Consider the following 16526-nt stretch of genomic DNA (forward strand, 5'->3'; position numbering starts at 1 on the left):
GCTACTTTTATCGTTTTGCCAAAACGATGTTTATATTTCTATATCTCGCCTTTGGACCCTTTGTGCTAATAGCTAGCTGGGGTTAATTGCTTGATCATAATAATGCACACGGTGATAACGAAGAGAGCGTTTTGAGAACTGAGATAGCTACAGCTACGGTCACAAAGGTTCGTATGAACGATAAATTCGTACGAATCTCCCTGTTTTTCCATTGTCTTCCCGAATTTCCATTGTCTGAAATTGTTCGTACGGCGTTCGTAGCAGTTCTTAATGGCATTTGTGACCGAGGCTTAAACCGGTGAACTCCACTACATGGTTCATCAGACACTGCACAAGCTGTGAGTATAATAGAATAATGTTGCTGATTGCCTGTTAAATACTGGATGCCATGTTTAGGTCAATGTTGTACAGGAGAACATACGTTGACGTACCAACAATGTATATATATCGTACATGTATTCTTATTGCGTGGGACTATTTTGTAATACGTAGTCTCCTCATCCCATGGCAGCCTAGTTTAATGTCACTTCAATAATGATAGACGTATTGTCTATGCGGCTATCACATCCTTTACTACCGGGAAAGGGGAGGGGAGGGTGATCATGCAATACGTTGTTCATCTCTATGATATTTTTCTGATTAGTATTCATTTAATTTGAATTGATTGAACTGAAATATATTTCCATCGTCAAGACAATATGTACAAAGATAACCTATGGAACATCACAATACTATTTAGCTTTTATATAGCGCTTAATACAATATCTCTAAGCGCTTTACAAATATACTATTACCCCGGTCAATGGATTCAGTGCTTGCCCGCACACACTGTGTGTACACAATCTCCACTCCCTGGGGAGCATTCCAGCCAGGCGTTACTTGACCCTCAAAAACTGTTTGACCAACAATGACGGTCGCATCCTACCGGGTACCCATTTTACACCTGGGGAGAGAGAAGCAAATGCAGGTTAATATCTTGCCAAAGGATATTAGTGCCGTGTCGGGATTCGAACCATCGACCTTCGCGTCTCCAGTCAAGCGCCTTGGTCGAGACCACTCGACCACGACACGGGAAACAATATCAAATTTACATATAAATTGACGTAATAACTTTCAAAGTATAAAGAACATATGGAGTATATACCATAATATATACAAGTGACACTAAATGGAGCATCCGTTAAATATATAATCAAAAAAGTAGGGGGTTGCATTTAGGTATAAGAGATATAGTCTGTAAATAAGTTATGCATTATAAAGTAAGAGAAGATGATTCTTGTAGTTATGTCTTGTTAAGTCTTGTTAATGAATTATTAATTAGAACAGACTGTAAAAATGATAGGGAATTCCAAATTTATGAACAATATTTTATTTATTTATCTCGCTTCTCCTCTTCACATTCTCCACAATCATACATCCCCCACATACACACACATAACCCACACCCACGTGTCCCCAAATACGTGAGTCCATTAGTCAATAGTTGTCGCTTTCTATGCAAATTTGTAAGGGCCTACTCGAAGACGTACCGCATGCGTTTTTTGACGAAGCTTAACCCATATGTATTCAATGGTATTTGACCAGATCCTTTATCTACATAAATTGAAAGTATTGGCTTAAACGGTGCAAATTTTTCTTGAAATGGAATTAATTTATGAGTCAAAATAATGCTACGTTTGATTTGTACATCACGTCTAAATGAGGGTGCTTGTCCAAAAAGCGGGTTCATTAAAGGACAAATCCCGCTCTCTCAATCTGTTTTTCCTTTTCCCCATTTCAAGTAATATAGTCAAGGGAATAATGTCTCCATCTAGCATAATAATTGTATAGAGAAAATGCCCAAAGAAAGTGTTTAATGGACTGAGATTTAAAATAAAATTGAGAATAGACGTTTTCCTAGAGTGATGTGTAAACAAAATCTCACCGGTCGTTTATCTAGGGCACACATATGATCAAATGTCTTCTTGGAGAGCTGGCTCACAAAAAAAATCACAGAGAAACCGATCTGTGTTTTATCATAACCAAAAAATTTACAGTTCGCATAATACCTTAAATTTATAATAATATCTTATAGAATTTTAAGTTTTGTTATTATATGTATATGTTTATAAAACATTTTGACACGAAGTTTATATTATTGTTTGTTTATTTTGTATTATGCCTAATACGTTTTTTTATTCACTTATAAAATTTGGAAAAATGAAGAATTCAAATCAAATCAAATCAACGACGATTATAAATTGTTGTTATAGTATCATTTCAAATGATATTGTCAACACTTTGCGATGCAAAAGATGAGATCCATAGCGTTCCCAATATCTTTTGAATTGAACGAAATCAATATAACCAATTTAATTCGTTTGATTTTTGTGTTCAGCATTGTAAATGCACCAGTGGAATATACAATTCAAATTGCATCCATATCAGAGATTGGTTAACAATAAGATTCTCGATTCTCCTTTTCTTTATCTAGGATCGGATTTAGATGCACAAGATGGCTGCGACCAAGCAACTATCAGATAGTCTGCAATGTCCAATATGCACGGAGTTACTCAGCAAGCCGAAGCTTCTACCATGCTCACATTCCTTCTGCGGAAGTTGTTTATACCAACTTCACTCTTTTAAAGGATTCACTGTCACAATATCTTGCCCAGTGTGCCGTCAGGTTGCTCATGTACCGAGGAATAACGTGTGCAATTTTCCGACTAATCAAATTGCAAAGTCTCTTGCCGAAGATTTCAAAAAGCAATCAGATACGAAAGCAAGGAGTGGTAAAAGGCATGGGGCATGTAGTGGCCAACCTTGCACCGTTTGCGATGGTGATGATCGAGACATTGCCACCTACTACTGCCAGAACTGTTCAGAATTTCTTTGCGATCATTGCTTACAACAGCATAAGAAATATAAGCGGAATACCTTACATGAAGTGGTAAAAGCAAGAGACATTCAGTCAGGGTTTGTCAAAATGAAATTCGCGTGTCCTGAACATCCACAAGAATTGCAGCAGTTCGTGTGTATTACATGTTTGGATCGCATCTGTTGTAGGTGTCTGGAAGTCACCCATAGGGCTGACGGGCATGAAGTCATCGGGATGACCGAATATGAAGAAAGTCAACAACAGACATTTGAGTTTTTGCTGCAGAAAACAGAACAAAGATCTGTGGTTATTCAGAATCGCTTATCTTTTGTAAAGGAAAAGCTTCAAACGGTGAAAAATAGTGTCAGTCAACGACAGCAAGAAATTAAGAATACATACGATGTTGCAGCTGAGCAATTGCGAAGGAGGAAATGTGAATTGCTCGATGAATGTAATACCTATAGAAACACGTTTTGTCATAAATTGGAAGATATAATCGACTGCCATAATGACTTTCTAGAAACTATATCTGACAAGGCTTCACTTGTAAACGAGGGAGTAAAAAGGCCACACCACCCAGACCTATCAATATCTGAGCATGCTGCGCGAGTTGATGGCCTTGAAACCATTCTCAAAGGAGGAGAAGAAGCCCTCTCCGCACTTATTCCTTAGTCGACATACATAGCTCACCAAGCGAAGTTACTGACCTTCAACCGCGCTGCTACCACCAGTGCTCTTGATCTTGGTAGGCTTCATGTTAAGGAATAAGAGCTTGAAGAAGAACCAGAGGGATAAAGGATAGAAAAGTAAGATGTGTTTCTATGAATGAACAAATCAAGTGGCCTTCTGTTCAGAGTTTGTCCCTGCCGTCTCGAGCAAGTGACAGGGCTCCTGTGTTCGCTATCTTTGCAGGTCTCTTCAAACGACTGAAGCGTCTTGGAACTGAAAAGTCAGTGGCTGTTGATCATATATAAGTGTTTCAAATTATCTTGAACAATTAACCAAATATTTGAACTAGTCACAATACGGTTGTGAATGATTTGTAAAATGGGGAATGGGCCAGCAAGACAGACAGCCCACAAGACCTACAATGTCAGTGGCATTGTAGGGGAATGGGGAACCGACAGCCCACAAGACATTTAATATAACTGACATGATTAGTTGTCAGAAGGCAACTTTGCCTTCCTCTTTGGCTGTCCGTCTCATAGGCTGTTGCCTACTATTATTTTGTCTACAATAGTCTTTATGGACACTCTTTTTTTTGACACAGTATATCATGAAATCATAATCATACTATTTGCAGATGTACGAGTTTATTAATCACTTTAAAACAATAATTGTTGTAGGAACCTACGAGTATGTGTTGAAGAAACAGCAATCATGGTTATTCATTAGGAGAAGAAGAAGTAGTAAATTAAATTTTTTAAAAATATGCTTTCATATTTTCTAAATTACTTTCAACTGGTTTCTATTTTTTTTTAATTCCCATGATTTCCTATTTCAAGGTTAGTTTCTAAAGTCATTTTCAATTTTCAATTTGTGTACACTTTTTTCTCATGTGCGTTTTCAATGCACCTGTTCGACCTTACTGGCTTTGGCGTGCTTTTCATGCACGTGGGAAATGAAAATAAACTTTATGAAGGAAAACCTGTCAAAACATGAAAGGAAGTTTTCCTCGAAATGTTTTCCAACATAATGTTTATTAATTCCCGTAACCTTATCTTATCTTGGTTATTGTATGAGTGTCGTTATTACCGATGCTGCAGATACTACAATCGGTTTTCACCTGCATGCAACACATTTGTGCACGTATGTGACCGCGGGAAATAAAAATGCATCAATAACGTAAAATCTCAAGACACGAATGTACTGTTGATGATTATTGAACTGAGGTATTTAGCCAAAGTAAAAGACAACTGCTCACTAATGCTAAGGGTTTAATGTAATGCATGCATGTACAATATGGTTATCGGTAGTATATATATATTATCTTCCACAAACCAAGTATCTCTACTTTAACCTTTCTCTAAACTATATGTTGGGCTGATGGTCTCTCCTTCTCTTTCTTTTTCTCCCTATCTCTCTCTCTCTCTCTCTCTCTCCCTATATATATATATATATATATATATATATTTATCTCTCTCTCTCTCTCCCTATATATATATATATATATATATATATATATATATATATATATATATATTTATATATATATATATATATATATTTATCTCTCTCTCTCTCTCTCTATCTCTCCTAATTTCCTTTCTTTCAATACTATCACAAATATACGATTAGAAGTGATATTATGATTGTGTATAAATATATATACATATATATCAAAGATAATAATGATAATAATAGGCATTTCTATAGCGCCGTCTATCTAGATATACATTTTCTTGTTTGATACTGGTAATAATGTAGATTTTACCTACCCCACTTTTGTCAGTTTTGGATCTTGTGTTGTGAATATCTCCCCTTTGCATTAAGCGGATCAATTCACATTCGACACAACTATATTTGCCCATTGAAAAAAGACACATGTCGACAAATTCGAAAACTCAATGACATACGCCACGTGTAGATAGAGAACGGGAGAGAGAGAGAGAGCGAGAGAGAGAGTCTTCTTTTGGAAAACCGAGTGCTTAATCAAAGAGATAGACAGAAGGAAAGATAGAAGAGTTATAGAAAGAGAGAGAGATAGAGAGAAGGGGGATATGGAGAGAGTTCGTTGGGAAAAACCCAGTGAGGGAGGGTGAGAAAGAGGTAGAAAGAGAAATAGAAAAATTTGAGAGACAATAGGTTTTCGTGGGGAAAACCCAGCGCACAATCACAGTGTATAATCAGGGAGGTGTTTCCTGGTATGATGAAATCGAGTGTTCGGTACGACAAAGTCGGACGTTCAATGACGTACATATGTACGTGCATTTCTTCCATGATAATAAATGGTATTACCCTGTGAAAACTACTGATCAAGTGGCAACTTTTACAATACACTGCTTGTCGTTTGGCCAAAACAATGTTTTTATTTCTATATCTCGCCTTTGGACCCTTTGTGCCTATAACTAGCTGGAGATAATTAGGAATAAACTAGGTGCATGATCATAACGAAAGGAGCTTTTTGAGAACTGAGATAGCTAATACTTTGAACTCCATTACATGGTTCCTCGGAGGTTCGGACACTGCACATGCTGTGAGTATGATGGGATGTTGTACGGGAGAACATACGATGGCGTACCAACAATATATTTCATAAATTTGATTTGATTTGATTTGATTTGATTTATTTATTTCTGTTTGATTTTCTTTTTCTTTTGCATTTTTACAAATATATAACAAACAAATATTGCAAATTTACACATGACAAAAGAATATATGTAGAATAAAGTAAGGCTGGTATTCAATGGTATTTGGCCAGATCCTTTGTCGACATATACATTTTCAATATTGGCCTAAATGGTGCAATTTTTCTCTTAAAACGGAATTCATTTGTGAGTTAAAATAATGCTAAGGTTGATTTGTACATCACGTCTGAGTGAGGGTGCTTGTCCCCAAAGCGAGTTCATTAAAAGGACACAATTTAATTTCTAGGAAATTGCTTTTCTTAGCTCCATCTCATGCATTATGGGCAAAAGAATGAAGTCTACATGTAGGATACTACTTGCGTACAGAGAATGCCTAAACAGATGAGTGAATGTACTGAAAGATTTGGGTTTTTTCTTTTAATTAAGAATAGATGTTTTCCCAGAGTGAAGTGTAAAAATCTTATCAATAAAGGGCACAGATATGATAAAATAAAATCTTTGAGGGCTGGCTTACAAGGGAGATCGAAGAGAAACCAATGAGTGTTTGAACCCTTTCTCATTTTCGGAATTATGAACCCTTTTTTCATTTTTGGAATTATGAACCTTCAGAAATAAGAACCTTCGGAAAAAAGAATGCCCCACGATTCGTCAATGAGTAAAGAGTGCCTAAATGTAATTCTTTTATATTAGCCGTAACAAAATAATGAATTAAAATTTGTTTATTTACTAGTTGCCCAACAAGACTAGTAATGAGAATGACTGTGCCATATTGAATATTAATTCCAGGTTTGATGTATGGATATATCAGAAAGTCTTTTTGGCTTGTGATATCATTGTACACGACGCCACTTTTATGCCATTATTTCCAGGTAAATTATTTGTTCGATGGTGACAGAAGTAATTACAGCATAGAATATTATTGGGTTATCTTATCTTAAGAAAATAGATTTCTTTTTCAATAATATATGAAATACAGCAGAATTCAATTGACATGGCTAACATGGTTAAATGCATTATTACATTCATGTTCAGAGAAAGAGAGAGAGAGAGAAGGGGTGGGAAGTGGAGACACAACTGGATTTTGAGTGGGCAGGTGACTCACAAATATTGTGCATAGTAACAAAAAACATAGCTCTTTGTTTTGGGGATTTGGAGAATTGGGAGTTCAAAGTCCCTGATTACTTTGCATGCACGACTGCCATGTGAAATATAAAACGTGCCTTTAATAACGCGGAAAGAGTCGTTCACTTGGCAAGGACAAATTTAACGACGCTTCTAAATATATGGTGGTTATAATTTCAACTGATATTGTCAACAAATAGTCACCCATGTAATGTTTGAAAAGGTTGAGGACAAAGGGCAAGATGCCACCTCTCCCTCAAATAAAGTTCACAACACACCATATTGCCTTGTCTAAGATGTTCTGTCCATGTCTTATGAGTACCTTCGATTAATTGGTTAACCACAAATATTACATAACTTTTCTCTTATTTTAAATCACCTTTGAATGATCCTAGAAAAAAGTTCTTATACGATTGTCCAAGAATTTATATTATTCTAACAACATAGAAAATAATAAAAGTAACAATAATTTATTATGGAAAACTGTAAAGGAACTCTTAGGCAAGAAAAATACAGAAAGTAATAAATGTTTCTTAATTAATGAAAAACAAATAACAGATCCAATTAAATTTCAAAAGCTTTTAATAAGTATTTTATAGATGTAGGCCCTAATTTAGCAGCTAATATTGATTCAGGTGACATGGACTACAATAAGTCCTTGAATTTCCCACGTGAAAATTCCTTATTTCTTACTCTAACCAACGATTATGAAATTATTAATGTAGTTCAACCCCTTAATTCTACAAAGTCTAGTGGCCATGATAGTATAAGTGTTCACTTATTGAAACAATTAATCTTTAATATCGTAACCCCCCCCCCCTGACATATATATTTAATTTATCAATTTCAACGGGTGTATGCTCACATTTGCTTAAAATCGCTAAAGTGATTCCTATTTATAAAAAGGACGATTCCTCAGTAATAAGTAATTATAGGCCAATTTCATTATTACCAAATATCTCTAAAATTCTCGAAAAAATAATATATAAAAGACTCAACACTTTCTTACAAAAAAATAATTCATTGATTCCTAACCAGTTCGGATTTAGAATTGGTCATTCTACCGATTACGCAATATTGCATATGTATGATAAAATAATTGAGGCTTTTGCGAACAGTGACATATTTTGTTGGAGTATTTATGGACTTGTCAAAAGCTTTTGATACGATTGATCATAAAATATTAATTCATAAATTACAATAATATGGCGTAAGAGGTCAAGCTCTTTCATGGTTTACTAATTATTTACAAAACAGACAACAATAGGTATCTTTTCAAAACCATGAATCAACAAAATTAACAATTAAATGTGGAGTACCGCAAGGATCTATATTGGGTCCATTGATATTTATTATTTATATAAATGATATTATTAAAACCTCTTCACTTTTAAATTTTAACATCTTTGCTGATGATACGAGTATTTCCTATTCCCATAAAAACTTTGATACGCTCATAACGCGGTTAAACTGTGAATTAATGAAAATTTCAAGGTGGTTTAAATCTAATAAATTGTCATTAAATCTTAGTAAAACAAATTTCATTTATTTTAAACAGACCAACGTACATGATATAAGAAATTGTAAAATTGAGATTGATGGCTTGCGTCTCGTTGAAAAACAATCTGTTACATTTTTAGGAGTCACTATTGACTCTCATCTAAATTTTAATGAGCATATACGTAATATACATACATCAATATCAAGGAATATTGGAATACTGTATAAGTTAAACTAAATTCTTTCTGAAAGATCTATGATTATATTATACAATTCTCTAATTTCATCACATGTGATATATTGTAATATTGTGTGGGTAATTGTAGTTTAACAAGAATTAATTCCTTATTTTTGCTTCAAAAGAGAGCGATTCACTAAATCGCATTATATAGCACACACGGAACCTTTATTTCAGCGTTTAAAAACATTAAAAATACAAGATATTCACATTGTTCAGACATGCATTTTTATGTATAAATATTCTCATATTCAACTACCATCCCTATTTCACAATATTTACAGTTTAAACTCAAACATTCACACATACCCCACACGTTGTTCAACAAATTATCACTTAGAAAATCCTAAAATACTTTTAGCACAAAAGTCAGTAAGACATCATAAACCAGATGTTTGGAACTCCTTACCAAATTCAATAAGGCATTGTTCATCTCTCTATTCTTTTAAACCATCTCTCAAAAAACTCTTATATCGAAGTATCAACATAACTGATTTCAACATGCAGTAGGCAATTGTCAAATTTTTGCTCACATTGCAACTCAGTTTTGCAAATTTTGTTTTCTATTTCGTATTCTTAGTTTCCTTTATTGTAAAGGCTGTATTTGTTTCCACTCCACTATACCACACAGAGCTACGTGCACTTCCACTATTCGTTACAAACACATACAAACACGTACGCTCGCGTGCACACGCACACACACACACGCACGCGCACACACACACACACAATATATATATATATATATATATATATATATATTTACACTTGCACAACACACTCACCAACTCATACACAAAGATCGTTTAAACACTTTTTCATTTTAAGTTTTACCTTAAGATTTTTTGTTTTTGTTTTTGAGGCCGCCATTCTTGTCAAGCTCTGCTTATGATTGCGGTCTCCTGCACTTTTCCAATAGAATAGTTCGGATAATACTTTAAATTTATGATAATATGTTATGGAAATAATAAGTTTCGTTATTATGTACATATATTATGTAAAAAAAAACATTTTGACATGAAGAAATTATTGTTTGTTTATGTTGTATCATACTTTACATTTATATGTTCTTTGTTATTCAGTTATATTTTATTTGGAAAAAATGCAGAAATAAAATCAAATCAAATAAAATTTAAAAATGCGACATTTGTTCTGTGCTCTATTTGATAAGAATAGGAGTTGCCATTTTAGGTATTCAGTTAAATTTGTAGAGTTAGGGTTTTCATTTAGCGTGAGGTTTAGGGTAAAAGTTAGAAATTTCCTTAGTGTAGCTATTCCGTAGAGGTATGGTCACCGGGGAATGTGTTGTATCACTTTATATGGAGACTTTGCGATGCAAAAGATGAGATCTATAGCGTTCTCAATTTCTTTTGAATAGAAAAAATATAACCAATTTCGTACTGTTTTTGTTTATTTCCAGCATTGTAAATTCACCAGTGGAATATTTAATTCCAATGTTATCTATATTAACGATTGATTAACAATAAGATTCTCAATTCTCCTTTTCTTTGTTTAGGATCGGATTTAGATGCACAATATGGCAACGGCAAAGCAACTGTCAGATAGTCTGCAATGTCCAATCTGCCAGGACTTACTGAGCAAGCCGAAGCTTCTACCATGCTCGCATTCCTTCTGCGAAAGTTGTTTAAACCAACTTCACTCTATTAGAAAATTCCCTGTGAATATATCTTGCCCAGTGTGCCGTGAGGTTGCTCATGTACCAGGGAATAAGGTGTCCAATTTTCCGACTAATCAAATTGCAAAGTCTCTTGCCGAAGATTTCAAAAAGAAATCAGATGCGAAAGCAAGGCATGGGGCATTCAGTGGCCAATCTTGCACCGTTTGCGATGGTGATGATCGAGACAGGGCAACCTTCTACTGCCAGAACTGTTCAGAATTCCTTTGCGATCATTGCTTGCAACAGCATAAGAAATATAAGCGGAATACCTTACATGAAGTGGTAAAAGCAAGAGACATTCAGACAGGGATTGTAAAAATGCAATTCGCGTGTCCTGAACATCCACAGGAATTGCAGCAGTTCGTGTGTATTACATGTCTGGATCGCATCTGTTGTAGGTGTCTGGAAGGCAACCATAGGGCTGACGAGCATGAAATTATCGGGATGACCGACTATAAAGAAAGTCAACAACAGACATTACAGTTGTTGCGGCAGAGAACAGAACAAAAATCTGTGGATATTCAGAATCGCTCATCTTTTGTGAAGGAGAAGCTTCGAATAGTAAAAAATACTATCAGACAACGAAAGCAAGACATTGAGAAATCATATGATGTTTCAGCAAAGAAATTGCGTAGGAGGAAAAAGGAATTGCTCGACGAATGCAATGCCTATGGAAACACGTTATGTCATGAATTGGAAGATATGATCGAGTGCCATAATGACTTTCTAGAAATTATGTCTGACAAGACCACACTTGTTAACGAGGGAGTAAAGAGGCTACACAAACCAGACCTATCACTATCTGAGCATGGTGCACAAATTGATGGCCTTGAAACCATTCTCCAAAGAGAAGCCCTCTCCTCACTTCTTCCTGAATCAACATACATAGCTCACCGAGCGGAGTTACTGACCTTCCATCGCGCTGCTACCACCAGTGCTCTTGATCTTGGTAGGCTTCATGTCAAGGAATATGAGCTTGAAGAAGAAACAGAAGGAACTGGTGGAGAAACGACCTGCTTGACCCCGACAGAGGATACGAAAGTAAGATTTGTTTCTAAGAATGAACAAATCAAGTGGCCTTCTGTTCAGAGTTTGTCGCTGCAGCCTCGAGCAAGTGACAGGGCTCATGGGTACGGTATCTTTGCAGATTTCTTCAGACGACCGAAGCGTCGTGGAACTGAAAAGTCCGTGGCAGTTGAATGATCTCTCTTTATATAAGTGTTTCAATTTTTCTTGAACAATGAACAAAATATTTGAAAAAGTCACAATACGGTTGTAAATGAGTTGTAAAATGGGGAATGGGCCAGCAAGACAGACAGCCCACAAGACCTACAATGTCAGTGGCATTGAAGGAGAATGGGGAGACCGACAGCCCACAAGACAAAAAATATAACCGACATGAATTGTTGTCAGAAGATTCACGGGACTGAATTTGCCTTCCTCTTTAGCTGTCTGCCTCATAGGCTGTTGCATCAGGCGCGTACACAGGGGGGGGGGGTTTAAACCCCCCCTTTGGTAATTTTTTGTGTGTAAACCCCCCCCCCCTTAATTTCTCTAACCCCCCCCCCCCTTTGGATTGACCTCTAACCCCCCCCCCCCCCCGCTCTTATTCAGCGGCTGGCTGAGTCGTTGCGAAATTTTCGGCCCGATTTAGAAAATGTTAAACCCCCCCCCCCCTTGAAAAAATCCTGCGTACGCGCCTGTGTTGCATACTACTATTTTGTCTACACTAGTCTTTGAGAACACCCTTATTTTGACACAATATATCATGAAATCATAATCATACTATTTGCAAAGGTACGAGTTTATTAATCATTTAAAAAAAATAACTTTGTAGTAACCTACGAATATGGGTTGTAGGAACAGCAGTAGTTTTTCATTAAGAGAAGTAGCATTAATAACATTATAATAGTAGTTGTAGAAGTAGTGATAATAACAATGATAAAGATGATGATGATGATAATAATAATAATTATAACAATAATTATGATGATAAATTCAACACTGTTGACCATAAAGTTGGAATAAATTTAATTTCTATCGTCATTTTCAGTTTACAATTTGTGTACAATTTTTCTGCCATTGTATTTTACTTGGATGTGTTTTTATTCCCTCTGTAAATTGTATATGATTTTTAAATGTGAAGTTTCAGTAGCAATTCAACCGTGCAGGTAGCGAGTATTGAATAGAAGATATCTTGAATCTTGAAACAATGGGATAGATCAGAATATATACAAATATGTGAGGTTCTGATTGAAACTATGGGCAAGAGGTGACTCCAATAGTACTACTTACTGAGGAAGCAAATGGTACTATTGGAGTCCCCGAGTCAAATAGTTTCAACCAGTACCTCGAAAAGAAAGCAGTCTGCATTTGTTTTTGTTATATCCTGCATCAACAACAACAAAATTCGAAATAAAACAATCACAAACAAATTGTATTGATATATACATTTTTGAACATTTTAAACATTTCGAATTTCAATCAAATCTAGTTTTTTAACAATATCAAAACAAATTCAGACAAAATTTAACATTTTCCAGATTTAAAAACAATTTTGCTAGCCCTTTTTGCAAAATATTGTTTTTATTTATCACGTGAAGAGCTCTCAACCAATCAAAACCAATAAATTGTTTATGCAGGAAATAAAGGCAATAATATGGTAACTTGATTAGATGTACAAGTTTACAATACATGAAAATCTGTAATAATAGCGTTGCTCTTGTTAGACACAAACACCAGCCGAGAGGATTCCTACATGTACACCTACAGACGTACAGACTTAATAAAAAAAGAACTGCCTTTATCATTTTGTAACGATTTTACTCTAAATAGAAACATTCATAACTACCCAACCAGACATTCTTCTGATTCCATTTGTTTACACCAATGAGTGCTTTAGCCCACAGATCAATTCAATATGTAGGTTCTGACATTTGGAACGCTTTGCCATAGGAAATACGAACTTGCAATAATCTTTTGTTATTTACAAAAAAACTAAAGGAATTATATCTCTCCAAATATGCTTGATAACTTTTGAGGTACATTATGTCAGTGCTATTTTTTTGTCAAGAAGAGGTTTATTAAGGGCATGATTTTGTATTTTGTTTTATTTTGTAATTACAGAATGTCTTATTTTAAACCTAATAATTACCAGGACGTTGCGCTTCAAACATTTTTTTGTTTATGCATTGTTCTTATTATGTATTATTATTATATATTGTAACCGAATTTTATCATCTGTAAACAGTTATTTTACATGGTGAATAAATAAAACAAACAAACAAACAAACATACACAATTATTACATTATCTGAACAGTACGAAAGTTCCACGCCAAGGAACCCCACATGAGTGCCTTGGCGCGAACACGATAGTTTGAGTGACATGATGATGTGGGCGTGTCTCCCAAACAATTGATATAAGATTCAAGGTGGTAAAGATTGATCAAGTACATAATAATAACAATGTATTCTCTCCGCCAGTTAGACGCTCACTGCGCAAATGTAGATCGTTTATTGCTCTTTATTAAAAAAATGTGATAGAAAACATCAATCATGGACGAAAGCGTGAAGCTATTGAGATTGATTTGGGTCCCAAGTGATTTATTTTTTTTCTTTGGAGGGGAGGAGGAGGTCTTTGTGAGTCAGTGTCAGTGTTGTGCGCGATTACCAGTTCCCATGAATAGAACTGTTTCTTCCATTTGAAACCAGTTCATCGTGTTATGGTGTATAGAACATTGTCATCGGGCAATTGCACTTTGTTCCATTTTGTCGCGTCTGGTCATATATCGGCGGGAACCTGAGACAAAAGGGAAATTGGATCTATTTAAAAAGCAGACGACGATAGCAGTTTAAGAACGCATCTGTATAGGGGATCGATCATGGTCGCTCAGACTCGTTTATGCGTTGAAGGTGGCGACTGTTTGCTGACGCGACGTAATGATATAATAGTCACGTTTGCTTTAGATTTGTAGCACTTATCATTTCGAAGAGCAGAGAAGAAAGTCGTGCGTTCAAATTGTTTTGGATGTCTTTTGATGTTTTTATAAACGTCGTTCAAGAAATTACCGGTCATGAAAAACATGTATTTTATTTAGAACATAAATGAGACTCATATTTAGCTGCCTGTATGATGTTATTTTTGTTTAAAGGATTCTAGGGTGATATTAGGATTGTGTTTATATTCCGGTGCACTTTACATTTTTCCTAGTTCACATGGTCAATGCACTTCTTTAACCTTACAGGCTTTTAGGAAGGCAAAACATGTCAAAACATGAAAGGAAGTGTTCCCCGAAATGTTTTCCTAAATATTTTTTTAATCATTTCCGTAACCAAGTATGTTTTTCACTTTGGAAATGCTGTTCAAGACATCCAATAATCTAGGAAACTGCGCTAATGTGGATAAGTATTGAGTGGAGGAAAGGTATAACTAGACGTCTGCCATACTCTGACTGTGATGTCAGATAAAGCCCATGTTCACCCTATATAAATTAAGAAGAACGAAAAGGTCGAGCAGAGCTAAACTTCGAACCAGGGGCGGCGGAGCGTCTTTCAAAGTGGGGGGGGCAACAAAAGGCACTTTGGGGGAAAAGGAGCTTACAAAGGGAAACCTCATAGCGAAAATATGCGATATTTTAGACATTGGTATATAACCCTACATTGTGATTATCAGGGATGATTTCAACGGTTGTTTCTCTCTTTACATGGTCCAAGATACGGCTTAAGCATTATACTTTGCAGTTGGGTGTGATGGTCAGAATATTTATTTGAGAGCGACCGAACCGAGCGAGCAAAAAGTCGAAGATTTGTGAGGTCGCAGTGCGAAATATTACATCTTGTAAAGAAAATACGCCCAGTCCTGATTGGGGTTTTTTAGCACAATCTAATCATGAGAGACTGACAAGATCTTTAGTAAGAAAGAAAACTATATAAACATTAAATACGAGAGAGCCTAGCGAGCGAGATTTGGGTTAAATTAAAGAAAACGTTGCTCCTAGTCGCTTTATATTAGGATCATAATTTATGGTAAAATGAAAAGGGGGCACTTATCCAAAAGAAAAAAGATACTTATATTGCTTATATATTGCTCTTGTGGAATGTAGATTCATGATTTTAGTATCAAGCAGTTATTTTTAAAGTTAATTCACAACAAGAAGGCAGATATTCAAACTACTAATCTATTGTGTTGACTCTGCTTCATTTTTTGAAGCATCTGGTGTGGAAATCATTGTCTTTCACATACAGATAATCAATCAACAGCTTCTTGATATAGCTACACGTAAATTATTCTTAGTTTCACTGTTTCCATAAAGATGTGAGTTTCCTTTACGTGTGTGTGTGTGTGTGTGTGTGTGCGTGTGTGTGTGTATCTATGGAAGGATGATTCAGGGTTAATAGAATTCCTCGAGGTTGATTTGATAAGCTTTAATACCTATTTCCATATTTCTAGTAAAAAAATACAGTTTGTGGATGTGGGTTCAAGAACAATCTATGATTATTTTATCAAAGCACTGCAACAAACGTATGATTTGCAGGTAAGGGATGGGCAAAATGATTATGATTTTATAGATAAAGAATTAAAAGAATATTTGTTAGACCAAGAATTACTATACTCATTAGAAAACAACGTGAATTTCAATTTAAATTAGTGCATGGAGCCATATACACTAATGAGCATCTTCATAGATTTGGTTTTGTTGGTGATAATTTATGTTCGTTTTGTAAACAGGAAATAGAAACATACAAACATTTATTTTTATCTTGTGGGAGCGTTCAAAGGATATGGCAGGCTTTAATACAACTTTTTGAGTTAGATGAAATT

At 35.4% G+C, this 16526-nt stretch overlaps 1 protein-coding gene across 1 annotated transcript; it reads left to right on the forward strand.

The window, feature by feature from the left end:
• The first annotated feature begins 263 nt into the window (after positions 1-263).
• Positions 264-4276, forward strand: LOC105439503 (tripartite motif-containing protein 2-like). The gene is made up of 2 exons (XM_011668587.2): positions 264-338; positions 2474-4276. The coding sequence occupies exon 2, from the start codon at positions 2486-2488 to the stop codon at positions 3527-3529; it is 1044 nt and encodes a 347-aa protein (XP_011666889.1). The 5' UTR covers positions 264-338; positions 2474-2485; the 3' UTR covers positions 3530-4276.
• The last annotated feature ends 12250 nt before the right edge of the window (positions 4277-16526 follow it).

The sequence above is a fragment of the Strongylocentrotus purpuratus genome, unplaced genomic scaffold, assembly GCF_000002235.5.
Source record: "Strongylocentrotus purpuratus isolate Spur 01 unplaced genomic scaffold, Spur_5.0 spur5_scaffold_2, whole genome shotgun sequence".
In the NCBI taxonomy this organism is placed as follows: Eukaryota; Metazoa; Echinodermata; class Echinoidea; order Camarodonta; family Strongylocentrotidae; genus Strongylocentrotus; species Strongylocentrotus purpuratus.